General features: G+C 60.6%; 2 protein-coding genes across 3 annotated transcripts; both read right to left on the bottom strand.

Annotated features, from left to right (window-relative positions):
- Positions 1-527: 527 nt before the first annotated feature.
- PRMT5 (protein arginine methyltransferase 5) lies at positions 528-20042 on the bottom strand. Its single transcript, XM_054053138.1, is given in 17 exon segments — positions 528-731; positions 3242-3306; positions 4442-4558; positions 4858-4951; positions 7283-7392; positions 8496-8671; positions 10307-10429; positions 10882-10904; positions 10906-10941; positions 11260-11337; positions 12858-13019; positions 14351-14514; positions 15211-15260; positions 15635-15644; positions 15713-15818; positions 18030-18112; positions 19747-20042. Coding segments are annotated over 17 exon segments (1806 nt in total). The 5' UTR covers positions 20003-20042; the 3' UTR covers positions 528-578.
- A 483-nt stretch (positions 20043-20525) lies between these two features.
- On the bottom strand, positions 20526-26097 carry NGDN (neuroguidin). 2 transcript variants are annotated; one of them, XM_054053133.1, is made up of 10 exons: positions 25969-26097; positions 25803-25874; positions 24866-25006; positions 23535-23610; positions 23009-23061; positions 22628-22724; positions 22248-22404; positions 21104-21230; positions 20873-20927; positions 20526-20666 (listed from the first exon to the last, which is right to left on the bottom strand). In XM_054053133.1, the coding sequence occupies exons 1-10, from the start codon at positions 26017-26019 to the stop codon at positions 20647-20649; spliced, it is 849 nt and encodes a 282-aa protein (XP_053909108.1). In that variant the 5' UTR covers positions 26020-26097; the 3' UTR covers positions 20526-20646. The 2 variants fall into 2 exon arrangements, with proteins under 2 accessions (XP_053909108.1, XP_053909109.1); XM_054053134.1 differs by lacking the exon at positions 24866-25006 and having other exon boundaries at positions 25969-26090.
- Positions 26098-27934: the final 1837 nt, after the last annotated feature.

Below are 27934 nucleotides of genomic sequence, written 5' to 3'. Positions count from 1 at the left end.
AGGCAACTAATTACCCCTTTATCCTGACTAATAACACCTTTGGGTGATTAATTACCCCCTTAAAGACCCTAATTACCCCCTTAAAGGCCCTAATTAACCCCTTAAAGACCCTAATTAACCCCTTAAAGGCCCTAATTACCCCTTAAAGCCCCTAATTAGCCCCTTAAGGTCCCTAATTACCCCCTTAAAGGCCCTAATTAACCCCTTAAAGACCCTAATTAACCCCTTAAAGGCCCTAATTACCCCTTAAAGGCCCTAATTACCCCCTTTAAGTCCCTAATTACCCCCTTAAAGGCCCTAATTACCCCCTAATTACCCCTTAAAGCCCCTAATTACCCCCTTAAAGGCCCTAATTACCCCTTAAAGGCCCTAATTACCCCCTTAAAGGCCCTAATTACCCCCTTAAAGGCCCTCATGACCCCCATGACGGGGTCCGATTATCCCTTTAGGCCGCTCGTTACCCACTAATTAACCCCCTACGGCAGCCAATTAACCCCTCAGAGGGGCTGAAGCGCCATGGCGGCGGCGGCGTGGCAAGGAGGAGGCGGAGTGGCGGTGCGCGGGCGTTTATTGGGGCCTCAGAGGCCGATGGTGTAGGAGCGTCCGGTGGGGTTGTGCAGCGCCGAGCAGGACGGGGAGGTGACGGCCCACTCGTACCACACCTTCTTGGGGGTGGCGCAGCGCCAGAAGGCCACCGAGACGGCCTCGCCGGCGCGGACGGGCATCGGCTGCTGCGGGGGGGGGGAAACGGAGAGACAAGATGGCCGACTGGGCTCCCGAGCCAAGCCAAGATGGCTGAATCCTACTCTAACGCAATCCAAGATGGCTGAATCCCACCCAAACTTCAAGCCAAGATGGCTGCCAGGCCTCCAAACCGAACCCAAGATGGCCGACTGCCCTCCAAACCCAACCCAAGATGGCCGACTGCCCTCCAAACCCAACCAACATGGCCCCATCCTACCCAAAGCCAACCCAAGATGGCCGCCCCAACCCAAGATGGCCGAAACAACATGGCTGCCCCCATTCGACCATGATGAACCCAACCCAACCCAATGAATCCAAGATGGCCGTCCCAACCCAAGATGGCAGTCCCAACCCAAGATGGCTGCCCCAACCCAAGATGGCCGCCCCAACCCAAGATTGCTATCCCAAATCAAGATGGCTGTCCCAACCCAAGATGGCTGAACTAACATGGCTGCCCCATCCACCATGATCAACCCAACCCAACCAAACCCAATATGGCCACCCCAACCCAAGATGGCTGCCTGAACACCAAGATGGCCGTCCCAATCCAAAATGGCCTCCCCAACCCAAGATGGCTGCCCCGACCCAAGATGGCTGCCCCGACCCAAGATGGCTGCCCCAACCCAAGATGGCCGCCCCAACCCAAGATGGCCACCCAAATCCAAGATGGCCTCCTCAATCCAAGATGGCTGCCCCAACCCAAGATGGCCGCCCCAACCCAAGATGGCCGCCCCAACCCAAGATGGCCACCCCAACCCAAGATGGCTGCCCAAATCCAAGATGGCCACCTCGACCCAAGATGGCCACTCCAATCCAAGATGGCCACCCCAATCCAAGATGGCTGACCCAACCCAAGATGGCCGCCCAAATCGAAGATGGCCGATCCAACCCAAGATGGCTACTCCAATCCAAGATGGCCTCCTCAACCCAAGATGGCCACCCCAACCCAAGATGGCTGAACCGACATGGCTGCCCCATCCACCATGATCAACCCAACCCAAACCAATATGGCCACCCCAACCCAAGGTGGCCGCCTGAACACCAAGATGGCTGACCAAATCCAAAATGGCCTCCCCAACCCAAGATGACTGCCCCAACCCAAGATGGCGGAACAAACATGGCTGTCCCCATCGCACCATGATCAACCCAACCCAATGAACCCAAGATGGCCTCCTCAACCCAAGATGGCCGCCCCAACCCAAGATGGCTGAACCAACATGGCTACCCCATCCCACCATCATCAACTTAACCCAACCCAATGAAACCAAGATGGCCGTCCCAATCCAAAATGGCCACGCCAACCCAAGATGGCTGCCCAAACCCAAGATGGCCGCCCCAACCCAAGATGGCCGCCCCAACCCAAGATGGCCACCCCAACCCAAGATGGCCGCCCCAATCAATATGGCTGAATCAATCCAAGATGGCCGCCCCAATCCAAGATGGCCGCCCCAACCCAAGATGGCCGCCCCAATCAATATGGCTGAATCAATCCAAGATGGCCGCCCCAATCCAAGATGGCTGCCCCAACCCAAGATGGCCGCCCCAACCCAAGATGGCCGCCCCAACCCAAGATGGCCTCCCCAAACCAAGATGGCCTCCTCAACCCAAGATGGCTGACCCAACCCAAGATGGCTGACCCAACCTAAGATGGCCTCCTCGACCCAAGATGGCTGCCCCGACCCAAGATGGCTGCCCCAAACCAAGATGGCTGCCCCAACCCAAGATGGCTGCCCCAACCCAAGATGGCAAACCCAACCCAAGATGGCCGCCCCAACCCAAGATGGCCTCCCCAATCCAAGATGGCCTCCTCAACCCAAGATGGCTGACCCAACCCAAGATGGCTGACCCAACCCAAGATGGCTGACCCAACCTAAGATGGCCTCCTCGACCCAAGATGGCTGCCCCGACCCAAGATGGCTGCCCAAACCAAGATGGCTGCCCCAACCCAAGATGGCTGCCCCAACCCAAGATGGCTACCCCAACCCAAGATGGCCGCCCCAACCCAAGATGGCCTCCCCAACCCAAGATGGCCACCCCAACCCAAGGTGGCCGCCTGAACACCAAGATGGCCGACCAAATCCAAAATGGCCTCCCCAACCCAAGATGGCTGACCCAACCCAAGATGGCCTCCTCGACCCAAGATGGCCGCCCCGACCCAAGATGGCCTCCCCAAGATGGCCTCCCCGACCCAAGATGGCTGAACAAATCCAAAATGGCTGAACCAATCCAAGATGGCCGAACCAATCCAAGATGTCCTCCCCAACCCAAGATGGCTGAACCAACATGGCTGCCCCATCCACCATGATCAACCCAACCCATCCCAATGAAGCCAAAATGGCCACCCCAATCCAAAATGGCCACCCCAAGCCAAAATGGCCGCCCCAATCCAAGATGGCCGAACCAACATGGCTGCCCCATCCCACTATGATTAACCCAACCCAACCCAACCCAACGAACCCAAGATAGCCGTCCCAATCCAAGATGGCCGCCCCCCTACCTTGATGGGGAAGAAGATGGGGAACCAGGAGAACATTCCGGGCGAGTGCGTCTCCGGGCGGATACCTACGCACGGAAACCGCTCAGCCAAGATGGCCGACAGGCCCCGCCCACCCATAGTGACCCATAACGACCCACAGGTGACCCATAGGGACCAATGGGGCAAATGGGGGCCAAGAGGGGTCAATGGATCCAATAGGGGCCAACAGGGGCGAATAGGGGTCAATAGGGGCCAATGGATCCAATAGGAACCAATAGGGGCCAATAGGGGCCAATAGGGGCCAATGGATCCAATAGGAACCAATAGGGGCCAATAGGAGCCAATGGATCCAATAGGGGCCAACAGGGGCGAATGGATCCAATAGGAACCAATAGGGGCCAATAGGAACCAATAGGGGCCAATAGGGGCCAATAGGGGCCAATGGATCCAATAGGAACCAATAGGAACCAATAGGGGCCAATAGGAACCAATAGGGGCCAATAGGGGCCAATAGGAACCAATAGGAACCAATAGGGGCCAATAGGAGCCAATGGATCCAATAGGGGCCAACAGGGGCGAATGGATCCAATAGGAACCAATAGGGGCCAATAGGAACCAATAGGGGCCAATAGGGGCCAATAGGGGCCAATGGATCCAATAGGAACCAATAGGAACCAATAGGGGCCAATAGGAACCAATAGGGGCCAATAGGGGCCAATAGGAACCAATAGGAACCAATAGGGGCCAATAGGGGCCAATAGGGGCCAATAGGGGCCAATAGGAGCCAATAGGGGCCAATAGGAACCAATAGGGGCCAATAGGAACCAATAGGGGCCAATAGGGGCCAATAGGAACCAATAGGAACCAATAGGGGCCAATAGGGGCCAATGGATCCAATAGGAACCAATAGGAACCAATAGGGGCCAATAGGAACCAATAGGGGCCAATAGGGGCCAATAGGAACCAATAGGAACCAATAGGGGCCAATAGGGGCCAATAGGGGCCAATAGGAACCAATAGGGGCCAATAGGAACCAATAGGGGCCAATAGGAACCAATAGGGGCCAATAGGAACCAATAGGGGCCAATAGGGGCCAATAGGGGCCAATAGGGGCCAATAGGAACCAATAGGGGCCAATAGGAACCAATAGGGGCCAATAGGAACCAATAGGGGCCCATAGCACCCCGGTAGCCCCCGGGGGGGGGTTTGGTGGCCACCTACTGAGGGTGATGTCCCCGTAGAGTCGGGTCTCGAAGTATCCGGCGAAGCCGTGGAGAACGGTGGTGACGTCCACCAGGAAGGAGAGCACTTGGTAACGGCTGTTGTCCTCCGACAGATCTGCGCGGCCACCAAATTCACCAGGTGGCTACCAACTCGGCAGGGGTGGCTACCAACCCCGCAGGCTCCCAGGGACCACCCGGGGCCACCAAACCCCCCTCTGGGGCCACCAAACCCCCCTTTGTGGCCACTAAACCCCCCTTTAGGGCCACCAAACCCCCCTCTGGGGCCACCAAACCCCCCTTTGTGGCCACCAAACCCCCTTTAGGGCCACCAAACCCCACTCTGTGGCCACCAAACCCCCCTTTGTGGCCACCAATGCCCGGTGGCTACCAAAGGGGGCCGTGTGGCCACCGTACCGGGCCGGGGGTGCCGGAAGGTGAAGCACGGCTGAGGCGGCGCCAATTGGTGGAAATTGTGGAGCCGCACCACGTAGGGGGTCTCGAACTGCGCCTGCCCCATAGAGACCCATAGAGACCCATAGTGACCCATAGAGCCCATAGAGACCCATAGGGACCCACAGAGACCCATAGAGACCCATAAGTGACCCATAGAGACCCATAGAGACCCATAGTGACCCATAGAGCCCATAGAGACCCATAAGTGACCCATAGAGACCCATAGAGCCCATAGAGACCCATAAGTGACCCATAGAGACCCATAGAGACCCATAAGTGACCCATAGAGACCCATAAGGAGCCCATAGAGACCCATAAGGGACCCATAGGGACCTACAGGGACCCATAGAGACCCATAAGTGACCCATAGAGACCCATAGAGACCCATAGAGACCCATAGAGACCCACAGAGACCCATAAGTGACCCATAGGGACCCATAGAGACCCATAGAGACCCATAAGTGACCCATAGAGACCCATAGAGACCCATAGAGACCCATAAGTGACCCATAGAGACCCACAGAGACCCCATAGAGACCCATAGAGACCCATAGAGACCCATAAGTGACCCATAGGGACCCATAGAGACCCATAAGTGACCCATAGGGACCCATAGAGACCCATAGAGACCCATAAGTGACCCATAGAGACCCATAGAGACCCATAAGTGACCCATAGGGACCCATAGAGACCCATAAGTGACCCATAGGGACCCATAGAGACCCATAGAGACCCATAAGTGACCCATAGGGACCCATAAGTGACCCATAGGGACCCATAGAGACCCATAGAGACCCATAAGTGACCCATAGGGACCCATAAGTGACCCATAGGGACCCATAGGGACCCATAAGTGACCCATAGAGACCCATAGAGACCCACAGAGACCCCATAAACACCCATAAGTGACCCATAGAGACCCATAGAGACCCATAGAGACCCCATAGAGACCCATAGAGACCCATAGGGACCCATAGAGACCCATAGAGACCCCATAGAGACCCATAGGGACCCCACAGAGACCCCATAGAGACCCACAGAGACCCATAGAGACCCACAGAGACCCCATAGAGACCCATAGAGACCCACAGAGACCCACAGAGACCCACAGAGACCCCACAGAGACCCACAGAGACCCCATAGAGACCCATAGAGACCCATAGAGACCCCATAGAGACCCATAGAGACCCCACAGAGACCCATAGAGACCCACAGAGACCCACAGAGACCCCATAGAGACCCATAGAGACCCATAGAGACCCACAGAGACCCACAGAGACCCCATAGAGACCCACAGAGACCCATAGAGACCCACAGAGACCCCATAGAGACCCATAGAGACCCACAGAGACCCACAGAGACCCACAGAGACCCCACAGAGACCCACAGAGACCCCATAGAGACCCCACAGAGACCCACAGAGACCCACAGAGACCCACAGAGACCCCATAGAGACCCATAGGGACCCACAGAGACCCCATAGAGACCCATAGAGACCCATAGAGACCCACAGAGACCCACAGAGACCCATAGAGACCCACAGAGACCCACAGAGACCCCATAGAGACCCATAGAGACCCATAGAGACCCACAGAGACCCACAGAGACCCCATAGAGACCCACAGAGACCCATAGAGACCCATAGAGACCCCCACAGAGACCCATAGAGACCCACAGAGACCCACAGAGACCCCATAGAGACCCATAGAGACCCATAGAGACCCACAGAGACCCACAGAGACCCCATAGAGACCCACAGAGACCCATAGAGACCCACAGAGACCCCATAGAGACCCATAGAGACCCATAGGGACCCATAGAGACCCATAGGGACCCACAGAGACCCCACAGAGACCCACAGAGACCCCATAGAGACCCCACAGAGACCCACAGAGACCCATAGAGACCCACAGAGACCCCATAGAGACCCATAGGGACCCACAGAGACCCCATAGAGACCCACAGAGACCCATAGAGACCCATAGAGACCCACAGAGACCCACAGAGACCCCATAGAGACCCATAGAGACCCATAGAGACCCATAGAGACCCCATACAGACCCACAGAGACCCATAGAGACCCACAGAGACCCCATAGAGACCCACAGAGACCCCATAGAGACCCCATAGAGACCCACAGAGACCCCACAGAGACCCATAGAGACCCACAGAGACCCCATAGAGACCCACAGAGACCCATAGAGACCCACAGAGACCCATAGAGACCCATAGAGACCCCATAGAGACCCACAGAGACCCCACAGAGACCCCATAGAGACCCATAGAGACCCATAGAGACCCACAGAGACCCCATAGAGACTCCACAGGGACCCATAGAGACCCACAGAGCCCCCGTTGCCCCCCACGCGCCCCCCAAGTGCCCCACCTCGGGGTGGCGGTCGCGCTCGCGGCAGCCGCGCACTTCGTTGTAGAGCTTCGAGGAGGAGATGGGCGCCAGGAAGGAGGTGTACGAGCAGGGGATGCTCACGCCGTCCGCTGGGGGGCACAGCGACCCATAGCGACCCATAAGGGACCCACAGCGACCCATAGCGACCCATAAGGGACCCATAGAGACCCACAGAGACCCATAAGGGACCCACAGAGACCCATAGAGACGCATAAGTGACCCATAAGTGACCCACAGAGACCCATAAGTGACCCACAGAGACCCATAGAGCCCAAGCTCTGCCCCACATGTGTCGTTTTCACTCCCAATCCCATTCCCCACTCCCCGATTCCGCTTTTAATCCCATTTCCACTCCCCATCCCCCTCCTAACGCCATTTCCACTCCCATTTCCCTCCCATTTCCCCTCCTAACGCCATTTCCACTCCCATTTCCCTCCCATTTCCCCTCCTAACGCCATTTCCGCTCCCATTTCCCTCCCGTTTCCCCTCCTAACGCCATTTCCGCTCCCATTTCCCTCCCATTTCCCCTCACGCCATTTCCCGCCCTTTCCCCCCGTTTCCCCTCACACCATTTGCACTCCCATTTCCCTCCCGTTTCCCCTCCTAACGCCATTTCCACTCCCATTTCCCTCCCGTTCCCCTCCTAACGCCATTTCCACTCTGGATTCCACTCCCATTTCCCCTCCTAACACCGTTTCCGCTCCCATTCCCCTCCCAATCCCCCTCCTAACGCCATTTCCGCTCCCATTTCCCTCCCGTTTCCCCTCCTAACGCCATTTCCGCTCCCATTTCCACTCCCATTTCCCCTCCTAATGCCATTTCCGCTCCCATTTCACTCCCGTTTCCCCTCCTAACGCCATTTCCACTCCCATTTCCACTCCCAATCCCCCTCCTAACGCCATTTCCGCTCCCATTTCCACTCCCATTTCCCCTCCTAACACCATTTCCGCTCCCATTTCCCTCCCATTTCCTCTCCTAAACGCCATTTCCGCTCCCATTTCCCTCCCGTTCCCCCTCCTAACGCCATTTCCGCTTCCCATTTCCACTCCCAATCCCCCTCCTAACGCCATTTCCGCTCCCATTTCCCTCCCGTTTCCCCTCCTAACGCCATTTCCGCCCCCGTTTCCGCCCCCGTTTCCCGTTTCCGCCCCCGTTTCCGCCCCCGTTTCCCGTTTCCGGGTTCCCCGCTCACCCTTGAGGCAGGGCTGGGCGCCGGCCAGGCACTCGGGGCACAGCTCGTTGTCTCCGAAGGATCCCAGCAGCTCCGACACCAGGACGTCGGCCGGCTCCGGAGCGCGCCACTCCCGCATGTCCTGCGCCACCACCCGCACCTGCGCCCCCCACTCCTCGTACTGCCAACTCTCCAGCCTGGGGGGGGGCATTGGGGGGGCCATAGAGCGACCAGACGGACCTCCATAGGGCACTACAGGGCACTATGGGGCCGTGGAGGGCTGTGGGTTCTTAGAGGGTTCTATTGGGATCTATGGGGGCCCATTGGGTTCTATTGGGGTCTATGGAGCTCTATGGGGTCTATGGGGCTCTATTGGGCTCTATTGGGCTCTATGGGGGTCTATGGGGGTCTATTGGGGTCTATGGGGGTCTATGGGGGTCTATTGGGTTCTATGGGAGTCTATGGGGCTCTATGGGGGTCTATGGGGGTCTATTGGGGGTCTATTGGGCTCTATGGGGGTCTGTGGGGGTCTGTGGGGGTCTATGGGGGTCTATTGGGCTCTATGGGGGTCTATTGGGCTCTATTGGGTTCTATTGGGGTCTATTGGGTTCTATGGGGGTCTTATTGGGCTCTATGGGGGTCTATGGGGCTCTGTGGGGGTCTATTGGGGTCTGTGGGGGTCTATGGGGGTCTATTGGGGTCTATGGGGGTCTATGGGGCTCTATGGGGGTCTATTGGGGGTCTATTGGGCTCTATGGGGGTCTATGGGGGTCTGTGGGGGTCTATGGGGGTCTATGGGGGTCTATTGGGGTCTATGGGGGTCTATTGGGTTCTATTGGACTCTATGGGGCTCTATGGAGATCTATTGGGGTCTATGGGGGTCTATTGGGCTCTATGGGGGTCTATTGGGGTCTATTGGGCTCTATGGGGGTCTATTGGGCTTTATTGGGCTCTATGGGGGTCTATTGGGGTCTATGGGGCTCTATGGGGGTCTATTGGGGTCTATTGGGTTCTATGAGGGTCTATGGGGGTCTGTGGGGGTCTATTGGGCTCTATGGGGGTCTATTGGGCTCTATTGGGCTCTATGGGGCTCTATAGGGGTCTATGGGCGTCTATTGGGATCTATGGGGGCCCATTGGGCTCTATGGGGCTCTGTGGGGGTCTATGGGGGTCTATTGGGCTCTATGGGGGTCTGTGGGGGTCTATTTGGTTCTATGGGGCTCTATTGGGTTCTATGGGGGTCTGTGGGGGTCTATGGGGCTCTATGGGGGTCTATTGGGTTCTATGGGGGTCTATTGGGCTCTATGGTGGTCTGTTGGGCTCTATGGGGCTCTATTGGGCTCTATGGGGGTCTATTGGGCTCTATGGAGGTCTATAGGGGTCTATGGGCGTCTATGGGGGTCTGTGGGGGTCTATTGGGCTCTATGGGGGTCTATGGGGCAATATAGGGCACTATAGAGCTCTATAGAGCGCTATAAGGCACTATGGGGCACTGAAGGGCTGTGGGTTATTATAGGGGTCTATAGGGCGCTATAGGGGTCTATAGGGCCCTATAGAGATCTATGGGGCTCTGTGGGGCAATATAGGGCTCTATGGGGCAGAACGAGGGGGTTTTGGGGCAGAACGAGGGGGTTTTGGGTCAAAATGAGGGGGTTTTGGGTCAAAAGGAGGAGGTTTTGGGTCAAAACGAGGGGGTTTTGGGTCAAAAGGAGGGGGTTTTGGGTCAAAAGGAGGAGGTTTTGGGTCAAAAGGAGGAGGTTTTGGGTCAAAACGAGGGGGTTTTGGGTCAAAAGGAGGGGATTTTGGGGTAAGAAAGGAGAGTTTTGTCTCACGTGACGACGGCGTTGGGGTTCTTCTCGACGGCGTAGAGCCGCACGTGGCGGTTGGCCTGCCGGGCCGCTCGCAGCGTGGCGTTCACCAGCGGCCCCCGGCCCGCCCCCAGCACCAGCACCACCCTGGGGGGGCGTCAGGGGCGCCCCATAAGTGTGGGGCGAACCATAGGGTGTGGGGGGACCCATAGGGAATGGGGGGGACCCATAGGGAATGGGGGAGACCCATAGGGATAGGGAGTGATGTATAGGGATGGGGAGAATGTCGGGTGTTCTATGGGGATGGGAGGGAAATATGGGGGGTCAGGGGCGCCCCTTAAGTGGGGGGCGACCCATAAGTGTGGGGGGGGACCCATAGGGAAGGGGGGGGACCCATAGGGAATGGGGGGACCCATAGGGATAGGGAGTGATGTATAGGGATGGAGAGAATGTCGGGTGTTCTATGGGGATGGGAGGGAAATTATGGGGGTCAGGGGCGCCCCATAAGTGTGGGGCGACCCATAGGGTGTGGGGGGACCCATAGGGAATGGGGGGACCCATAGGAAATGGGGGGGACCATAGCGCCGTGGGGCACTCACTGGACGTTGCTCTCCTTCTCGTCTTTCGGGCACGCGGTCCAGCAGACACTGGTAGATGGCCTGGGGATGGCAAATGAGATTGCAAATGAGGAGTGGTGTATGCAAATGAGGCGCGCGACACTGTGTCCTCCCAGTCCCCACCAGTCCATCCCAGTCACCCCAGTGTTCCCAGTGCCCCCAGTCCCCCCCAGTGCCCCCATTCCCTCTCCCAGTGCCCCCAGTCCCCCTCCCAGTCCCCTCCCAGTCCCTCCCAGTCCCCCCCAGTGCCCCCCGTTCCCCCTCCCAGTCCCTCCCAGTGCCCCCATTTCCCCTCCCAGTCCCTCCCAGTCCCCTCCCAGTCCCCCTCCCAGTCCCTCCCAGTGCTCCCAGTTCCCCCACCTGCTGGTATTGGCTGTATTTCACCGGGTCCTTCTCAAACACTTCGTAGGTTTGAGACTCCAAATTGTCCATTAAGGGCTGCAGGGGGGGCAGGGGCCACGTCAAGCCACGCCCCCTCCATGGGACATCACATACACCTTGGCCACGCCCCCAGTTTCAAGCCACGCCCCCTCCCACACCCACCAATGTATTCTATGGGCATAGAGACCCCCTTGACTCCCCCCCCAGCCACGCCCCCTTTCCAGCTCCTTCATTGGCCACTCTATGGGCATAGAGACCCCTTGGCCACGCCCCCAGAAACAAACCACGCCCCCTCCAAGACCCCAAAGAGACCCCATAGAGACCCCTCCTCTGTCCCCCAATCCTCCCAGTCCCCTCCCAGTACCCCCATTCCCCCTCCCAGGGCCCCCATTCCCCTCCCAGTGCCCCCATTCCCCCTCCCAGTCCCTCCCAGTCCCGCCAGTTCCTCTCCCAGTGCCCCCATTCCCCCTCCCAGTCCTCCCATTTCCCCTCCCATATCAATCCCAGCCCCTCCCAGTGCCCCCATTTCCCCTCCCAGTGCCCCCATTCCCTCTCCCAGTCCCTCCAGTGCCTCATTTCCCCCTCCCAGTCCATCCCAGTGCCCCCATTCCCCATCCCAATGCCCCCATTCCCTCTCCCACTACCCTCCCAGTTTCCCATTCCCCCTCCCAGTGCCCCCATTCCCCTCCCAGTGCCCCCACTCCCCCTCCCATTCCCTCACAGTTTCCCCATTCTCCCTCCCAGTCCCTCCCAGTGCCCCCATTCCCCCTCCCAGTCCCTCCCAGTTTCCCATTCCCTCCCAGTACCACCATTCCCCCTCCCAGTGCCCCAATTCCCCCCTCCCAGTCTGTCCCCATTCCCCCCATTCCCCCTCCCAGTCCCTCCCAGTCCCCCCAGTTTCCCCTCCCAGTGACCCATTCCCCCTCCCAGTGACCCCATTCCCCCTCCCAGTCCCCTTCCATTACCCCCATTCCCCCTCCCAGTCCCTCCCATTCCCCCCCACTCCCCTTCCCAGTCCCTCCCAGTTCCCCATTCCCCCTCCCAGTACCCCTATTCCCCCTCCCAGTTCCCCATTCCCCCTCCCAGTCCCTCCCAGTGCCCCCATTCCCCCTCCCAGTCCCTCCCAGTACCGCCAGTTCCTCTCCCAGTGCCCCCATTCCCCCTCCCAGTCCTCCCATTCCCCCTCCCAGTCCCTCCCATTACCCCCATTCCCCCCTCCCAGTTCCCCATTCCCCCTCCCAGTCCCTCCCAGTTCCCCATTCCCCTCCCAGTCCCTCCCATTACCCCCATTCCCCCTCCCAGTCCCTCCCAGTCCCCCATTCCCCCTCACAGCACCCCCACTCCCCCTTCCCACACCCCTTATAGCCACATACAACCTCCCTTGGCTCCACCCCCAACCTCAAGCCACGCCCCGATTATAACCACACCCCCTTCTTGCCTAAACCACGCCCCCTCCATCCTCTCTTATGGGCGCATAAAGACCCTTGGCTATACCCCTTGCTTTAGCCACGCCCTCAGGCTTCAAGCCACGGCCTCCAGGGTTCAAGCCCCGCCCCCGGGGTCGAAGCCCCGCCCACCTGGAGGGGGGACTGTAGGTAGTCCTCGTATCCGCGAGCGAAGAGCTCGTAGGCGGAGGGCGGGGGGCGGTGCTGCCCCAGGGTGCTCCAGGTACTGCAGGTACCGCTGAGCGGCTTCGCCCCGTGCCGGGGGGCGCCCCACAGCACCACCTGAACGTCCAGCTGGGGGGAGGGGGGGGGGGACCCCCAAAAGAGAGAGACAGACACCGTGGGGCTCCGTACGGGGCACGGAGAGCCACCAGGGGGACCCAGAGAGTCCATAGGGGCTCAAAGGGACCCACAGAGACCCATAGAGACCCATAGGGGCTCATAGGGACCCTATAGGGGACCCCATAGGGACCCCATAGAGACCCCATAGGGACCCCATAGAGACCCACAGAGACCCCATAGAGACTCATAGAGACCCATAGAGACCCCATAGAGACCCATAAAGATTCATAGAGACTTCATAGGATCCCATAGAGACCCCATAGACTCATAGAGGACCCCATAGAGACCCATAGAGACCCACAGAGACCCACAGAGACCCATAGAGACCCACAGAGACCCCATAGAGACCCACAGAGACCCCATAGAGACCCACAGAGACCCACAGAGACCCCATAGAGACCCCATAGAGACCCATAGAGACCCACAGAGACCCATAGAGACCCCATAGAGACCCCATAGAGACACACAGAGACCCACAGAGACCCACAGAGACCCAATAGAGACCCCATAGAGACCCCACAGAGACCCACAGAGACCCCATAGAGACCCACAGAGACCCCATAGAGACCCCATAGAGACCCATAGAGACCCCATAGAGACCCACAGAGACCCACAGAGACCACAGAGACCCCACAGAGACCCCATAGTGACCCCATAGAGCCCAATTAATACCCAATAGAGGACCATAGAGATCCATAGAAACCCATAGAGACCCTATAGACCCATAGAGACCCCAATAGAGACCCATAGAGACCCATAGAGACCCATAGAGACCCATAGAGACCCCATAGAGACCCCATAGAGACCCTTTAAATCCAATGGAAAACCAATGGGAGCCATATAGACCACCAATGGAGACCAATAGGGACCAATGGAGGCCCCATAGAGCCCCATAGAGACCCACAGCAGACCCCATAGTGACCCATAGAGACCCCATAGAGGCCCCATAGAAACCCCATACAGACCTTTTCTCTCTCCCCCAACCTCCCAGTCCCTCCAGTGCCCCCATTCCCCCTCCCAGTCCCATCCCAGTGCCCCCATTCCCCCTCCCAGTCCCTCCCAGTATCCCCCATTCCCCCTCCCAGTCCTCCCAGTGCCCCCATTCCCCCTCCCAGTCCCTCCCACTGCCCCATTCCCCCTCCCAGTCCCTCCCAGTGCCCCCATTCCCCCTCCCAGTGCCCCCATTCCCCCTCCCAGTCCCTCCCAGTGCCTCCATTCCCCCTCCCAGTCCCTCCCAGTGCCCCCATTCCCCCTCCCAGTCCCTCCCAGTGCTCCCAGTGCACCTTGAGCAGCCGCCCCAGCAGGCGCTGGTGGGGTCGGGAGAGGACGGGGAAGCCCTTCTTGTTGGTGAGGAAGAGGCTGGTGGGGAGGATGGCGGCCTTCACCGGCTCCCCCAGCCAGCGCGCCACCGCCGCCGCCGACGGCAGGTCCGGGCCTACCTCCAGCGCTGCGGGGAGGCACCGCTGGGGGCACTGGGGGGGACTGGGAGGGAATGGGGGCACTGGGAGGGACTGGGAGGGGGAATGGGGCAGTGGGAGGGACTGGGAGGGGAATGGGGGTACTGGGAGGGACTGGGAGGGGGAATGGGGGCACTGGGAGGGACTGGGAGGGGGAATGGGGCAGTGGGAGGGACTGGGAGGGGGATTGGGGGCACTGGGAGGGACTGGGAGGGGGAATGGGGGGCACTGGGAGGGACTGGGAGGGGGAATGGAGCACTGGGAGGGACTGGGAGGGGGAATGGGGGCACTGGGAGGGACTGGGAGGGGGAATGGGGGCACTGGGGGGGACTGGGAGGGGGAATGGGGCAGTGGGAGGGACTGGGAGGGGAATGGGGGCACTGGGAGGGACTGGGAGGGGGAATGGGGGGCACTGGGGGGGACTGGGAGGGGGAATGGGGCAGTGGGAGGTGGAATGGGAAGAACTGGGAGGGACTGGGAGGGCACTGGGGACACTGGGACAGACTGGGAGGGGCACTGGGAAGGACTGGGAGGAAGAGGGAGGATGACTGGGAGCACTGGGGAGGGTTACTGGTCTCTACTGGGAGCACTGGGGGGCTATTGGTCTCTACTGGGAGCCCTGGGGAGAGTTACTGGTTTATACTGGGAGGTGTACTGGTCTGTACTGGGAGCCCGGGGGCACTCACCCACGCCCACAGCGTTGTTGTAGTCGCAGAGAGTGCGGAAGTTGTGCCACCTACGGATTACACACCAGTGCCTCCCAGTAAGGACCAGTACGGCCCTCCCAGTGCTCCCAGTTCCCTCCCAGTGCTCCCAGTTCCCCTTCCACAGCGCTCCCAGTGTCCCTCCCCCAGTGCTCCCAGTTCCCCTCCCAGCGCTCCCAGTGTCCCTCCCAGTGCTCCCAGTTCCCCCCCCCAAGTGCTCCCAGTGCCCTCCCAGTGCTCCCAGTTCCCCTCCCAGTGCTCCCAGTGCCCTCCCAGTGCTCCCAGTACCCCTCCTAGCGCTCCCAGTGTCACCTCCCAGCGCTCCCAGTTGCCCTCCCAGTGCTCCCAGTCCCCTCCCAGGTGCTCCCAGTGTCCCTCACAGTGCTCCCAGTTCCCCTCCCGGTGCTCCCAGTGCCCTCCCAGTGCCCTCCCAGTGCTCCCAGTCCCCTCCCAGTACTCCCAGTGCTCCCAGTTACCTCACCACAAGCCAGGTCTTCTCCTCGGGAGCCTACCTGGGGCGCCTCCTCGTTCTCCACCACATCCTCCCGCGCGTCCTCGGGGGCCACCAGGGGGACCCCGCAACCCACACACTGCCACCGCCAGTACGGACCAGTATGGACCAGTACGGACCAGTATGGGCCCCTCCAAACCAACCACCCCGAAACACTCCCAGGGACAACCTCCCCAGTGCCCCCAGTCCCCCTCCCAGTCCCTCCCAGTGCCCCCCATTCCTCCTCCCAGGACCCTCCAATTCCCCCTCCCAGTGCTCCCAGTCCACTCCCAGTAACCCCCAATCCCCATCCCAGTCCCTCCCAGTGCCCCCAAAATCCGCCTCCCAGTATCCCCATTCCCCCTCCCAGTAACTTCCCAATCCCTCCAATCCCTTTCCCAGTACCCCCATTCCCCCTCCAGTGCCCCCATTCTCCCTCCCAGTCCCTCCCAGTGCCCCCATTCTCCCTCCCAGTCCATCCCAGTACCCCCATCCCCCCCCCAGTGGCTCCCAGTCCCTCCCAGTGCCCCCAATCCCCATCCCAGTCCCTCCCAGTACCCCCAATCCCCGTCCCAGTACCCCCATTCCCCCTCCCAGTACTTCCCAATCCCTCCAATCCCTTTCCCAGTACCCCATTCCCCCTCCCAGTGCCCCCATTCTCCCTCCCAGTCCCTCCCAGTGCCCCCATTCTCCCTCCCAGTGGCTCCCAGTCCCTCCCAGTACCCCCAATAGCCCTCACAGTACCTCCCAGTATCCCCATTCCCCCCCCAGTAACCCCATTCCCCCTCCCAGTCCCTCCCAGTGCCCCCATTCCCCCTCCCAGTCCCTCCCAGTACCCCCATTCCCCCTCCCAGTCCCTCCCAGTGCCCCCTATCTCCCTCCCAGTCCCTCCCAGTGCCCCCTATCTCCCTCCCAGTCCCTCCCAGTGCCCCCATTCCCCATCCCAGTCCCTCCCAGTACCCCCATTCCCCGTCCCAGTCCCTCCCAGTACCCCCAATCCCCATCCCAGTCCCCCCCAGTGCCCCCATTCCCCCTCCCAGTCCCTCCCAGTGCCCCCATTCCCCCTCCCAGTCCCTCCCAGTGCCCCCATTCCCCTCCCAGTCCCTCCCAGTCCCCCCATTCCCCCTCCCAGTCCCTCCAGTACCCCCGCCCCCCCCAGTCCCTCCAGTACCCCCGCCCCCCCTCCCAGTCCCTCCAATCCCCCTCCCAGTCTCTCCCAGTACCCCTAATTCCCCTCCCAGTACACTCAATCCCCCTCCCAGTTCCCCATTTCCCCCTCACAGTCCCTCCCAAGTACTTTACCATCCCCCCTCCCAGTCCCCCCCCATCCCAGTATCCACCAATCCCCCTCACCAGTGCCCCCCATTCCCCCCTCCAGTGCCCCCAGGTGCCCCCATTCCCGATCCCAGTCCATACCAGTCCCCCCAGTGCTGACCATAGGCGGCTGTGGTGGGCCGCTGTGCAGGTGGGCGCAGAGCAGCCGCGCCAGGTTGGGGTTCAGTCGGCCTGGGGAGGGGGAGCAGGAAGGCGGGGCCCCCAGGTACGCCCGAAATCCAGTTCCTTGCATCAGCGCCTGCGGAACGGGGCACCTGGGGAGCCTACTGGGAGCCACTGGGAGGCGGCTACGGGGGCTTCGGGGGGCACTGGGAGCCACTGGGAGCCACTGGGAGGCGGCTACGGGGGCTTCGGGGGGGCACTGGGAGGCACTGGGAGGGACTGGGAAGGGAAATGGGGCACTGGGTTGTACTGGGAGGCACTGGGAAGGGAAATGGAGGAGCTATGAGGCCGTAAGGGGTTACTGGGAGGGACTGGAGGGACTGGGAAGGGGAAATGAGGGAGCTATGAGGCTGTAAGGGGTTACTGGGAGGCACTGGGAGGGACTGGGAGGGACTGGAGAAGGGAAATGGGGGAGCTATGAGGCTGTAAGGGGTTACTGGGAGGCACTGGGAGGGACTGGGAGGAGGAATGGGGGTACTGGGTTGTACTGGGAAGGACTATAGGTGCAACTGGGCCGTACTGGGAGGAACTGGGAGGCTCTGGAGTGGGGAAGGGGGGCACTGGGCTGTACTGGGAGGAACTGGGAGGCTCTGGAGTGGGGAAGAGGGACACTGGGCTGTACTGGGAGGAACTGGGAGGCTCTGGAGTGGGGAAGAGGGGACACTGGGCTGTACTGGGAGGAACTGGGAGGCTCTGGAGTGGGGAAGAGGGGCACTGGGCTGTACTGGGAGGAACTGGGAGGCTCCGGAGTGGGGAAGGGGGGGTAACTGGTCTGTACTGGTTTGTACTGGTTTATACTGGTGTGACTCACGGCCTCGGAGTTGCGGCGCTCGTGCTCCAGCGGCGAATCCGCGCGGATCCAGGGCGAAACCTTCCCCACCACCAGCGTGTTCCAGTCTGGGCAAACTGGGGTTACTGGGAGGCACTGGGGAAGGGGAAGGGGGGCAACTGGGAGCGACTGGGAGAGAGGGGAGGAAGGGGTGGTGCGGACTGGGAGCACTGGGAGGGACTGGGAAGGAATGAGCGGGACTGGGAAGCACTGGGAGGGACTGGGAAGGACTGGGAAGCACTGGGAGAGAATGGGAAGCACGGGAGGCACCTGGGAAGGAATGTTGGGTACTGGGAAGCACTGGGAAGGCAAGGGAGACACTGGGAAGGAATGAGTGGGACTGGAAGCACTGGGAAGGAATGCTGGGGACTGGGAAGGACTGGGAGTGCTGTGGGTGACTGGGAAGGACTGGGAGGCACTGGGAAGGACTGGGAAGACTGGGGGTCACTGGGAGGCATTGGGGAGAGGCACTGGAGGCACTGGAGGGACTGGGGGTCACTGAGGGGTCACTGGGATGGACTGGGGAGGCACTGGGAGTCACTGGGAAGGACTGGGGGGTACAGCTGGAGTCACTGGGAAGGACATGGGGGTCATTGGGAAGCACTGAAAGGACTGGGAAGGACTGGGGAGTCACTGGGGGGTGCTGGGAAGGACTGGAGGTCACTGGGAAGGACTGGGAGTCAGTGGAGAGGCGCACTGGGAAGATTGGGAAGGACTGGGGGGGACTGGGAGGCACTGGGAAGGAACTGGGAGACATTAGGAGTCCACTGGGGGGGCACTGGGAGGACTGGGAAGGACTCTGAGGCCATTGGGAGGCCTGGGATGGACTGGGAAGCACTGGAGCGCTGTGGCATCGACTGGGAGGCACTGGGAAGGACTGGGGGGTGACTGGGAGGCCCCGGGGGGGGGTCACTGGGAGTCACTTGGTAAGGACTGGGAAGGACTGGGAAGCACTGGGGAGCGCTGTGCATGACTGGGAGGCACTGGGAAGGACTGGGGGTGACTTGGAGGCCCCGGCGGGGGGGTCACTGGGAGTCACTGGGAAGGACTGGGAAGGACTGGGGAAGCACTTGGGAGGCGCTGTGCATGACTGGGAGGGCACTGGGAAGGACTGGGGGTGACTGGGGAGGCCCCGGGGGGGGTCCACTGGGAGTCACTGGGAAGGACTGGGAAGGACTGGGAAGCACTGGGAGCGCTGTGCATGACTGGGAGGCACTGGGAAGGACTGGGGGTGACTGGGAGGCCCTGGGGGGGGTCACTGGGTGTCCCCGGGAGGCACTGGGAAGGACTGGGAGGCACTGGGGGTGCCCGGTAGGCCCCGGGGGGTCACTGGGGGTCCCCGGGGGGGGGCACTGGGAGGCACTGGGGTTCCCGGTAGGGGCACTGGGAGGCACAGGGGGTGCCCGGTAGGGGCACTGGGAGGCACAGGGGGGTCCCCGGTAGGACCGGGGGGGTCACTGGGGGTCCCCGAGGGGGTCACTGGGGTTCCCGGTAGGTCCCGGGGGGTCACTGGGGGTCCCCGGGGGGGGCACTGGGAAGGACTGGGGGTTCCCGGTAGGCCCCGGGGGGGTCACTGGGGATCCCGGTAGGGCACTGGGAGGCACTGGGAGTTCCCGGTAGGCCCCGGGGGGTCACTGGGGGGGGTCACTGGGAGGCACTGGGGGTTCCCGGTAGGTCCCGGTAGGCCCCGGTGCTGGCTCACCGCGGCCGCAGAGGAGGAGGTCGGCGCGGGTGGCGGGCCCGGCGCGCTGCGCCGCGGGGGTGCGGAGCCGTTCCCTTCGGGCCCGCGGGTGGAAGAGGGGGAGGCAGAGGAAATCGAAGCCGTGCCGAGCGGCGGAACCCAAAGCCGCTCCGACTTCCGCCGCGCAACCGAGTTCCCGCCCCGCCGATACTCGAGCGGCGCCGCCGCCCGCGCCGGGAGCCGGAGGAGAAACCGCCGCCGCCGCAGCCGCCGCCATTGCGCCTTCCTCGCCGCGACTGAGGCGGCCGTCACGTGACGCCCCACGCCGGGGCCACGCCCCCCCCACCGCGTGAGGCGACGGCCAATCAGAGCGCGCCTCTAAGGGACGCGGCCAATCGGCGCCCGCGCGCCAAAAGAAGCCACGCCCATGGGGCGGAGCTTATGAACAGGCGGTGCCAAGCGAAGCCACGCCCACAGGTCCCCCTCACGGACCCTCTTGGCGCCTCCCAGTGCTCCCAGTTCTTCCCAGTTCCCCTCCCAGTCCCCCTATTCCCACTCCCAGTGCCTCTCAGTGCCCCCAGTCCCCCTCCCAGTCGCTCCCAGTCGCTCCCAGTGCCCCCACTCCCCCTCCCAGTCCCTCCCCGTGCCTCTATTCCCCGTCCCAGTCTCTCCCAGTGCCCCCCTTCCCCCTCCCAGTTCCCCCATTCCCCCTCCCAGTCCCTCCCAGTGCCCCCAGTCCCCCTCCCAGTCCCTCCCAGTTTCCCCAGTCCCCCCCAATCACACACACAAAATCCCTTTGGGTCTCTTTATTTGCCCCTCACCCATGAGGGGGCGGAGCTTAGAGGGGGTGGAGCTTAATTAGTTCATTAAGCCCCACCCCTAACCTTAATTACCATTAATTACCAGGCGGTGATTGGGGGCTCAGCGGCGGCGACGGAAACCTGGGGGAGAGGGGGGTGAGAGACCATACGGGGAGGGACTGGGCTGGACTGGGAGGGACTGGGCCATACTGGGAGGCTATTGGGAGGGACTGGGCCATACTGGGAGGGCATTGGGAGGGGCTGGGCCATACTGGGAAGCACTGGGAGGGGATTGGGAAGGACTGGGCCATACTGGGAGGGCACTGGGGGTTACTGGGAGCTCTCACCCCTCCTTTTAGCCTTTATCTTCCTCTTCTTCTTCTTCTTGGGGGGCGGGGCCTCCTGATGGGGCGGAGCCAAAGGGGAAGAGCCATCAGGCCACGCCCACTCCATTCGAATGAAGGACAGGCTTGGCCACGCCCCCTCACATCGGATCGCAACACACATTAGCCACGCCCATTCCATTGATGAGAATGGAGTGGGCGTGGCTATGTGTTGGTCACGCCCCCGACACGCACCTGATTGGCAGATCCCAGCAAAGGGGCGGAGTCTCCAAAGTGCGTGACGTCATCCAGAGCCCCGCCCCTCCCCCGCCGCGCGGGGCGGGTCCGGAGCCGCAGCAGCAGCGACTCCTCCAGGCGCAGCCTGTGCCCCACAGCGACCCACAAGTGACCCACAGCGACCCATAGAGAGCAATAACAGACCCACAGAGACCCACAGGGCCTCACAAGTGACCCATAGGGACCCATAGAAACCCATACGGACCCACAAGTGACCCATAGGGACTCATAGAGACCCATAAGTGACCCACAGCAACCCTTAAGAGCCCCACACGGACCCATAGAAACCCATAACTGACCCATAGAAACCCATATGGACCCATAAGTGACCCATAAGAGCCCCATAAAGACCCATAGAGACCCATAAGTGACCCACAGAGATCCGCAGAGACCAATAAGAGCCCCATAAGGACCCATAGAAACCCATACGGACCCATAAGTGACCCATAGAGGTCCACAGAGACCCATAAGTGACACATAGGGACCAAGAAGAGACCCACAGCGACCCATAAGTGACCCACAGCGACCCATAAGAACCCCATAGGGACACATAGAAACCCATATGGACCTATAAGTGACCCATAGAGACCCACAGAGACCCATAAGTGACCCATAAGAGCCCCATAAAGACCCATAGAGACCCATAAGAGACCCATAGGGACACATAAGAGCCCTATAGGGACCCATAGAGATCTATAGAGACCCATAGAGACCCATAAGAACCCCATAAAGACCCATAAGTGACCCATAGGGACCCACAAATCACCCAGAGGAACCCATAGAGATCCACAGAGACCCATAAGTGACCCACAGAGACCCATAAGTGACCCATAGAGACCCATAAGTGACCCACAGAGACCCATAGAGACCCATAAGTGACCCACAGAGACCCATAAGGAGCCCATAGAGACCCATAAGGGACCCACAGAGACCCATAAGGGACCCACAGAGACCCATAGAGACCCATAAGTGACCCATAGCGACCCATAAGTGACCCACAGAGACCCACAGAGACCCATAAGCGACCCACCGAGACCCATAAGTGACCCATAACGCCCCTTCCCGCCCCACATCCCGCCCCACCCCCCCCCGCGGGCGGTACCTGGCGCGCTCGCCGTGGGTCTGGCCCCCCAAGCCGCCCCCCACCTCGCCGGGGCCGTCGCTCAGCTCCTCGCGCAGCTCCCGCAGCACCGAGCTGCTCAGGGCCCGGCGGCGAGCCCGCGCCTGCTGCCGCGCCTCCCGCTCCTGCCCCACGGCGTCTGTGGGGAGAGACGGGGCGTGGGGGGCACTTAGGGGGCAGGGCAGCGCTTGGCGGGGGCGGGAATGTGGGGCGGGAGGGGAAATGTGGGGTGAGAGGGGAAAACGTGCGGCTGAGGAGGACTTAGGGGGCAAAATGTGGGGCTGAAGAGCGCTCGGGGGGACAAAATGGCGGATTGGGGGTGACTTGGGGGGCAACTTGTGGGGCACTTGGGGGTCACTGACCGTATTGGACGGGCACCAGGCGGGGGGGGACGTAGCGGCGGCCGCCCCCTAAGTTCGGGGCCTTTGGACCCTGCGGAGCCTCCTCCTCCTCTTCCTCCTGTGGGGCAGAGGCGTCACCCGCTGCCCCACAGCTGCCCCATAGAGCCCTCCTGCCCCATAGAGACCCCACAGAGCCCTCCTGCCCCATAGAGCCCACATAGAGCCCTCCTGCCCCATAGAGACCCCACAGAGCCCTCCTGCCCCATAGAGCCCCCACAGAGCCCTCCTGCCCCATAGAGACCCCACAGAGCCCTCCTGCCCCATAGAGCCCCTCCTGCCCCACAGACGCCCTATAGGTGCCCCAGAGAGCCCCCCCGCCCCATAGCTGCCCCCCAAGCTCACCTGGGCCGCCATGTTGGTGGGGTCAGGGCGGAAGCGCAATGGGTCGTTGTCAGCTGGAAAGGAACACTGTCGGTCACTGGGGGCACTTGTGGGGCAGGAGAGGCACTTGTGGGGCACTTGGGGGGCAGAGAAGGCACTTGGGGGGCACTTGTGGGGCAGAGGGAGAAAAGGGTTGGGGGGGACAGAAAGGTGGGGGGAACCAAAGTGGTGTGGAACCATGAGAATAGGATCAAAGGGAACACTGAGGGGAGAGGAAGATAAAGGAGGGGACACCGGGGGGGCACTGGGGGGGAAAGGGGGGGTCACTGGGATTAACTGGGAGAGCAAATGGGGGAACTGGAAGGGGGAATGGGAGCACTGGGAGGGACTGGGAGGGGGAATGGGGTTACTGGGAGGGGGGGAAGGGGGGCCCGCCAGAAGGGGGCGTGGCCTCAACGTGCGCCGCAGCCAATAGGGAGCGAAGGGGCGGGGCCTCGCTGTGCCACCAACTGCGCTCTATACCGTAGGGGGCGTGGCTTGCACTAACCCCGCCCCCCGGCGCGCAGCAGCCGCTCCACGTGATACTGGAGCCGTCGCTCGATTGGACGGAGCTTCTCCAGCACCTGAGGGGGGGGTGGGGGTGGTTAAAGCCACGCCCCCCTCCTGCCCAGACCACGCCCCCCTCCCCGTCCCTGGCCACGCCCCCTCTGAGCCCGCAGCCGGTGGGGTGGATGGGGAAGAGAGGGAGCGGAACTGGGGGATACTGGGAGGAACTGGGGGATACTGGGAGGCAGTATAGGAGAAGTGAGGGGTACTGGGATACCCACACCCCCACTATTGTGCTCCACAGCCCCTCCCAGTCCCTCCCAGTACCCCCATTCTGCCCCATAGCCCCTCCCAGTCCCTCCCAGTCCCCCCATTCTGTCCCATAGCCCCTCCCAGTACCCCCATAGCCCCTCCCAGTTCCTCCCAGTACCCCATTCTGCCCCACAGCACCCCCAAACCCCCCCGGAGTCCCTCCCAGTCCCCCCATTCTGCCCCACAGCCCCTCCCAGTTCCTCCCAGTACCCCCATAGCCCCTCCCAGTACCCCCATAGCCCCTCCCAGTCCCTCCCAGTACCCCCATTCTGCCCCATAGCCCCTCCCAGTACCCCCATTCTGCCCCACAGCCCCTCCCAGTACCCCCACAGCCCCTCCCAGTCCCTCCCAGTACCCCCATTCCCCCTCCCAGTCCCTCCCAGTCCCTCCATTCTGCCCCACAGCCCCTCCCAGTTCCTCCCAGTACCCCCATAGCCCATCCCAGTACCCCCATAGCCCCTCCCAGTCCCTCCCAGTCCCCCCATTCTGCCCCATAGCCCCTCCCAGTACCCCCATTCTGCCCCACAGCCCCTCCCAGTACCCCCACAGCCCCTCCCAGTCCCTCCCAGTACCCCCATTCTGCCCCACAGCACCCCCAAACCCCCCCGGAGTCCCTCCCAGTACCCCCATTCTGCCCCACAGCCCCTCCCAGTCCCTCCCAGTACCCCCATAGCCCCTCCCAGTACCCCCATAGCCCCCCCAGTCCCTCCAGTACCCCCACAGCCTCTCCCAGTCCCTCCCAGTACCCCATAGCCCCTCCCATTTCCTCCCAGTACCCCCATTCTGCCCCACAGCCCCTCCCAGTACCCCCACAGCCCCTCCCAGTACCCCCATTCTGCCCCACAGCCCCTCCCAGTACCCCCAGAGCCCCTCCCAGTACCCCCATTCTGCCCCATAGCCCCTCCCAGTACCCCCACAGCCCCTCCCAGTCTCTCCCAGTGCCCCCATTCTGCCCCACAGCGCCCCCAAACCCCCCCAGTCCCCCTCCCAGTGCGTCCCAGTGCGTCCCAGTGCCCTCACCAGGCGGCTCTCGACGAGGCGGGGCAGGGCCTGCAGCCCCCCCCAGGGACCCCCCCCCCGGGCTTTGCCCCCCAAAAGCAGCGCCAGATCCTGCAGGTACTGCAGCAGAACCTGCGCCCGCAGCCCCAGCACCGGCACGCCCTGCGCGGGGGGACCCCCAAATACAGCCTCGCACCCCGAAAATCCAACCAGCGAACCCCAAAAGCCACCCCCGCGCCCTAAAATCCACCCAAAAAAACACCAAAATCCACCCCGTGCCTCAAAATTCAACCGAAAAAGACCCAAAATCCATCCCCTGAACCTCAAAATCCATCCCGTGCGCCCCAAAATCCCCCATATGCACCCCAAAATCCCCCTTGCAACCCCAAATCCACTCCATACACCCCAAAATCCACCCTTGCAGCCCCAAATCCACCCCATACACCCCAAAATCCATCCCCTGCAACCCCAAATCCACCCAATGAACCTCAAAATCCGCCCAACGATCCCCAAAATCCGCCATATGCACCCCAAAATCCACCCCTGCACCCCAAAATCCATCCCCTGTACCCCAAAATCCACCACGTGCACCCCAAAATCCCCCATGTGCACCCCAAAATCCACCCCTGCAACCCAAAATCCCCCAGACCCCCAATTCCCACTCCAGGACCCCAAATCGTACCACAAAGACCCCCGCTTACACCCCCACAGACCCCCAATTCCCACTCCAGGACCCCCCAATTCCCCCCAATACCCTCAATTCCCACTCCAGGACCCCCCAATTCCCCCCCAGACCCCCCCAAATACGCCCCAGGACCCCTCAATCCCATCTTAAGACGCCCAATCGCCCCACCCAGCACCCCAATACCCCCCAAAACACCCACATCCCCCTCAACCCCCTCTGCCACCCCCAAATCGCCCCCTCAGCCCCCCAATTACCCCACCCCACCCACAGCACCTTCTGTGTCCGCAGCCGCCCGCCCCTCACGCGGCGCAGCAGCCCCAGCCCGTGCTCCGTCACCGCCGCCACCTGCGGGAAGGGGTCGGGGGGGCGGCACAGAAGGGGTTAAAGCGGTTTTTTGGGGTGTTTCGAGGGGATTTGGAAGGGATGTGGGGGATCCCACCTGGCCCTGAAGCGCCTGAAGCAGCGCGAGGGCTTCCGCCACCGGCGCCATCTTGGGGCGAAGTGGCGGGCGGGGAGGGGCTCGCGCGCCGCCGCGGCCAATCACGTGACGCGCTCAGGGGGCTCGGCCAATGGGAGAAAGGAGTGGGCGGGGCTTAGGGTAGGGAGCGGCCAATGGGAGGGCGAGGTGGGAGAAGGGTGGGGTGGGGCCGCTGCCGGTCACGTGACGCGCGGCTCGGCCAATGGGAGTGCGGAGAGGGGGCGTGGCTTGAGAGGCGCTTCGTCCAATGGGAGCTCGGAGGGGGCGTGGCTTAAGCGGCGCCGGGGGGTGGTCACGTGACCCGCGCTCGGAGGGGTTAATTAGTGCGGGAAAGGGTTAATTAGGGAGTGTAGGGGATTAATTAAGGCCTTTGGAGGGATTAATTGGTGCGGGAAGGGGTTAATCAGTGTGGGAAAGGGGTGATTGTTGCGGTTTGGGGGGTGAAGTAATTTGGGAAGGGGTTAATTAGTGCGGCAAAGGGTTAATTATTGGGGGGGAGGGGGATCGGGGGTCCCCCGGAGGCGCGGGGTTAATTAATAAGCGGCTAATGAGGCGCTGAGGGGGTTAATTAGTGAGTTATTAATGGGGAGGGGGGGCGAAAAGGGCGGGAAAAGGGGAGACGTTGGGAATAGGGGGAAAAGCGGGGGGAGATGAGGAAAGTGGGGGGAATTGGGGGAGAAATGGAGGGAAATGAGGAAAATATGGGGAGAAATGAGGAAAATATGGGGAGAAATGTGGGAAATATGGGGAGAAATGAGGAAAATGTGGGGAGAAATGGAGGGAAATGAGGAAAATATGGGGAGAAATGGAGGGAAATGAGGAAAATATGGGGAGAAATGAGAAAATATGAGGAGAAATGGAGGGAAATGAGGAAAATATGGGGAGAAGTGAGGAAAATATGGGGAGAAAGGGAGGGAAATGAGGAAAATGTAGGGAGAAATGAGGAAAATATGGGGAAAATGGTGGGAAAGTGAGGAAAATATGGGGAGAAATGGCGGGATTTGGGGGGAAGATGTGGGAAAGTGAGGAAAATATGGGGAAATGGAGGGAAATGAGGAAAATATGGGGAGAAATGAGGAAAATATGGGGAGAAATGCGGGGAAGTGAGGAAAATATGGGGAAATGAGGAAAATATGGGGAGAAATGAGGAAAATATGGGGAGAAATGGGGGAATATGAGGAAAATATGGGGAAATGAGGAAAATATGGGGAGAAATGTGGGGAAGTGAGGAAAATATGGGGAGAAATGAGGAAAATGTGGGGAGAAATGGAGGGAAATGAGGAAAATATGGGGAGAAATGAGGAAAATATGGGGAGAAATGGAGGGAAATGAGGAAAATATGGGGAGAAATGAGGAAAATATGGGGAGAAATGTGGGAAATATGGGGAGAAATGAGGAAAATGTGGGGAGAAATGGAGGGAAATGAGGAAAATATGGGGAGAAATGGAGGGAAATGAGGAAAATATGGGGAGAAATGAGAAAATATGAGGAAAATGGAGGGAAATGAGGAAAATATGGGGAGAAATGAGGAAAATATGGGGAGAAAGGGAGGGAAATGAGGAAAATGTAGGGAGAATGAGGAAAATATGGGGAGAAATGGTGGGAAAGTGAGGAAAATATGGGGAGAAATGAGGAAATATATGGGAGAAATGGAGGGAAATTAGAAAATATGGGGAGAAATGAGGAAAATATGGGAGAAATTGGAAAATATGGGGAAAGGTGGAGGGAAATGAGGAAAATATGGGCAGAAATGGAGGGAAATGAGGAAAATATGGGGAAATGAGGAAAATGTGGGGAGAAATGAGGAAAATGTGGGGAGAAGTGGAGGGAAATGAGGAAAATACGGGGAAAATGTGGGGAAAGTGAGGAAAATATGGGGAGAAATGTGGGAAAGTGAGGAAAATATGGGGAGAAATGTGGGAAATAT

The sequence above is a fragment of the Cuculus canorus genome, chromosome 39 (assembly GCF_017976375.1).
Source record: "Cuculus canorus isolate bCucCan1 chromosome 39, bCucCan1.pri, whole genome shotgun sequence".
Lineage (NCBI taxonomy): Eukaryota > Metazoa > Chordata > Aves > Cuculiformes > Cuculidae > Cuculus > Cuculus canorus.
The sequence above is the reverse complement of the archived record's forward strand: the minus strand, read 5'-3'. Positions and strand labels throughout refer to the sequence as shown.

Excerpts from the sequence above, each read along its gene's own strand:
- NGDN (XM_054053133.1), bottom strand. The coding sequence starts at position 26,019 with ATGGCGCCGGTGGCGGAAGCCCTCGCGCTGCTTCAGGCGCTTCAGGGC. Across the intron at positions 25,007-25,802 it reads GGCGGCTGCGGACACAGAAG|GGCGTGCCGGTGCTGGGGCT; the intron begins GTGCTGTGGGTG and ends CCCCCCGCGCAG. Across the intron at positions 20,928-21,103 it reads TGCTGGGATCTGCCAATCAG|GAGGCCCCGCCCCCCAAGAA; the intron begins GTGCGTGTCGGG and ends CCGCCCCATCAG.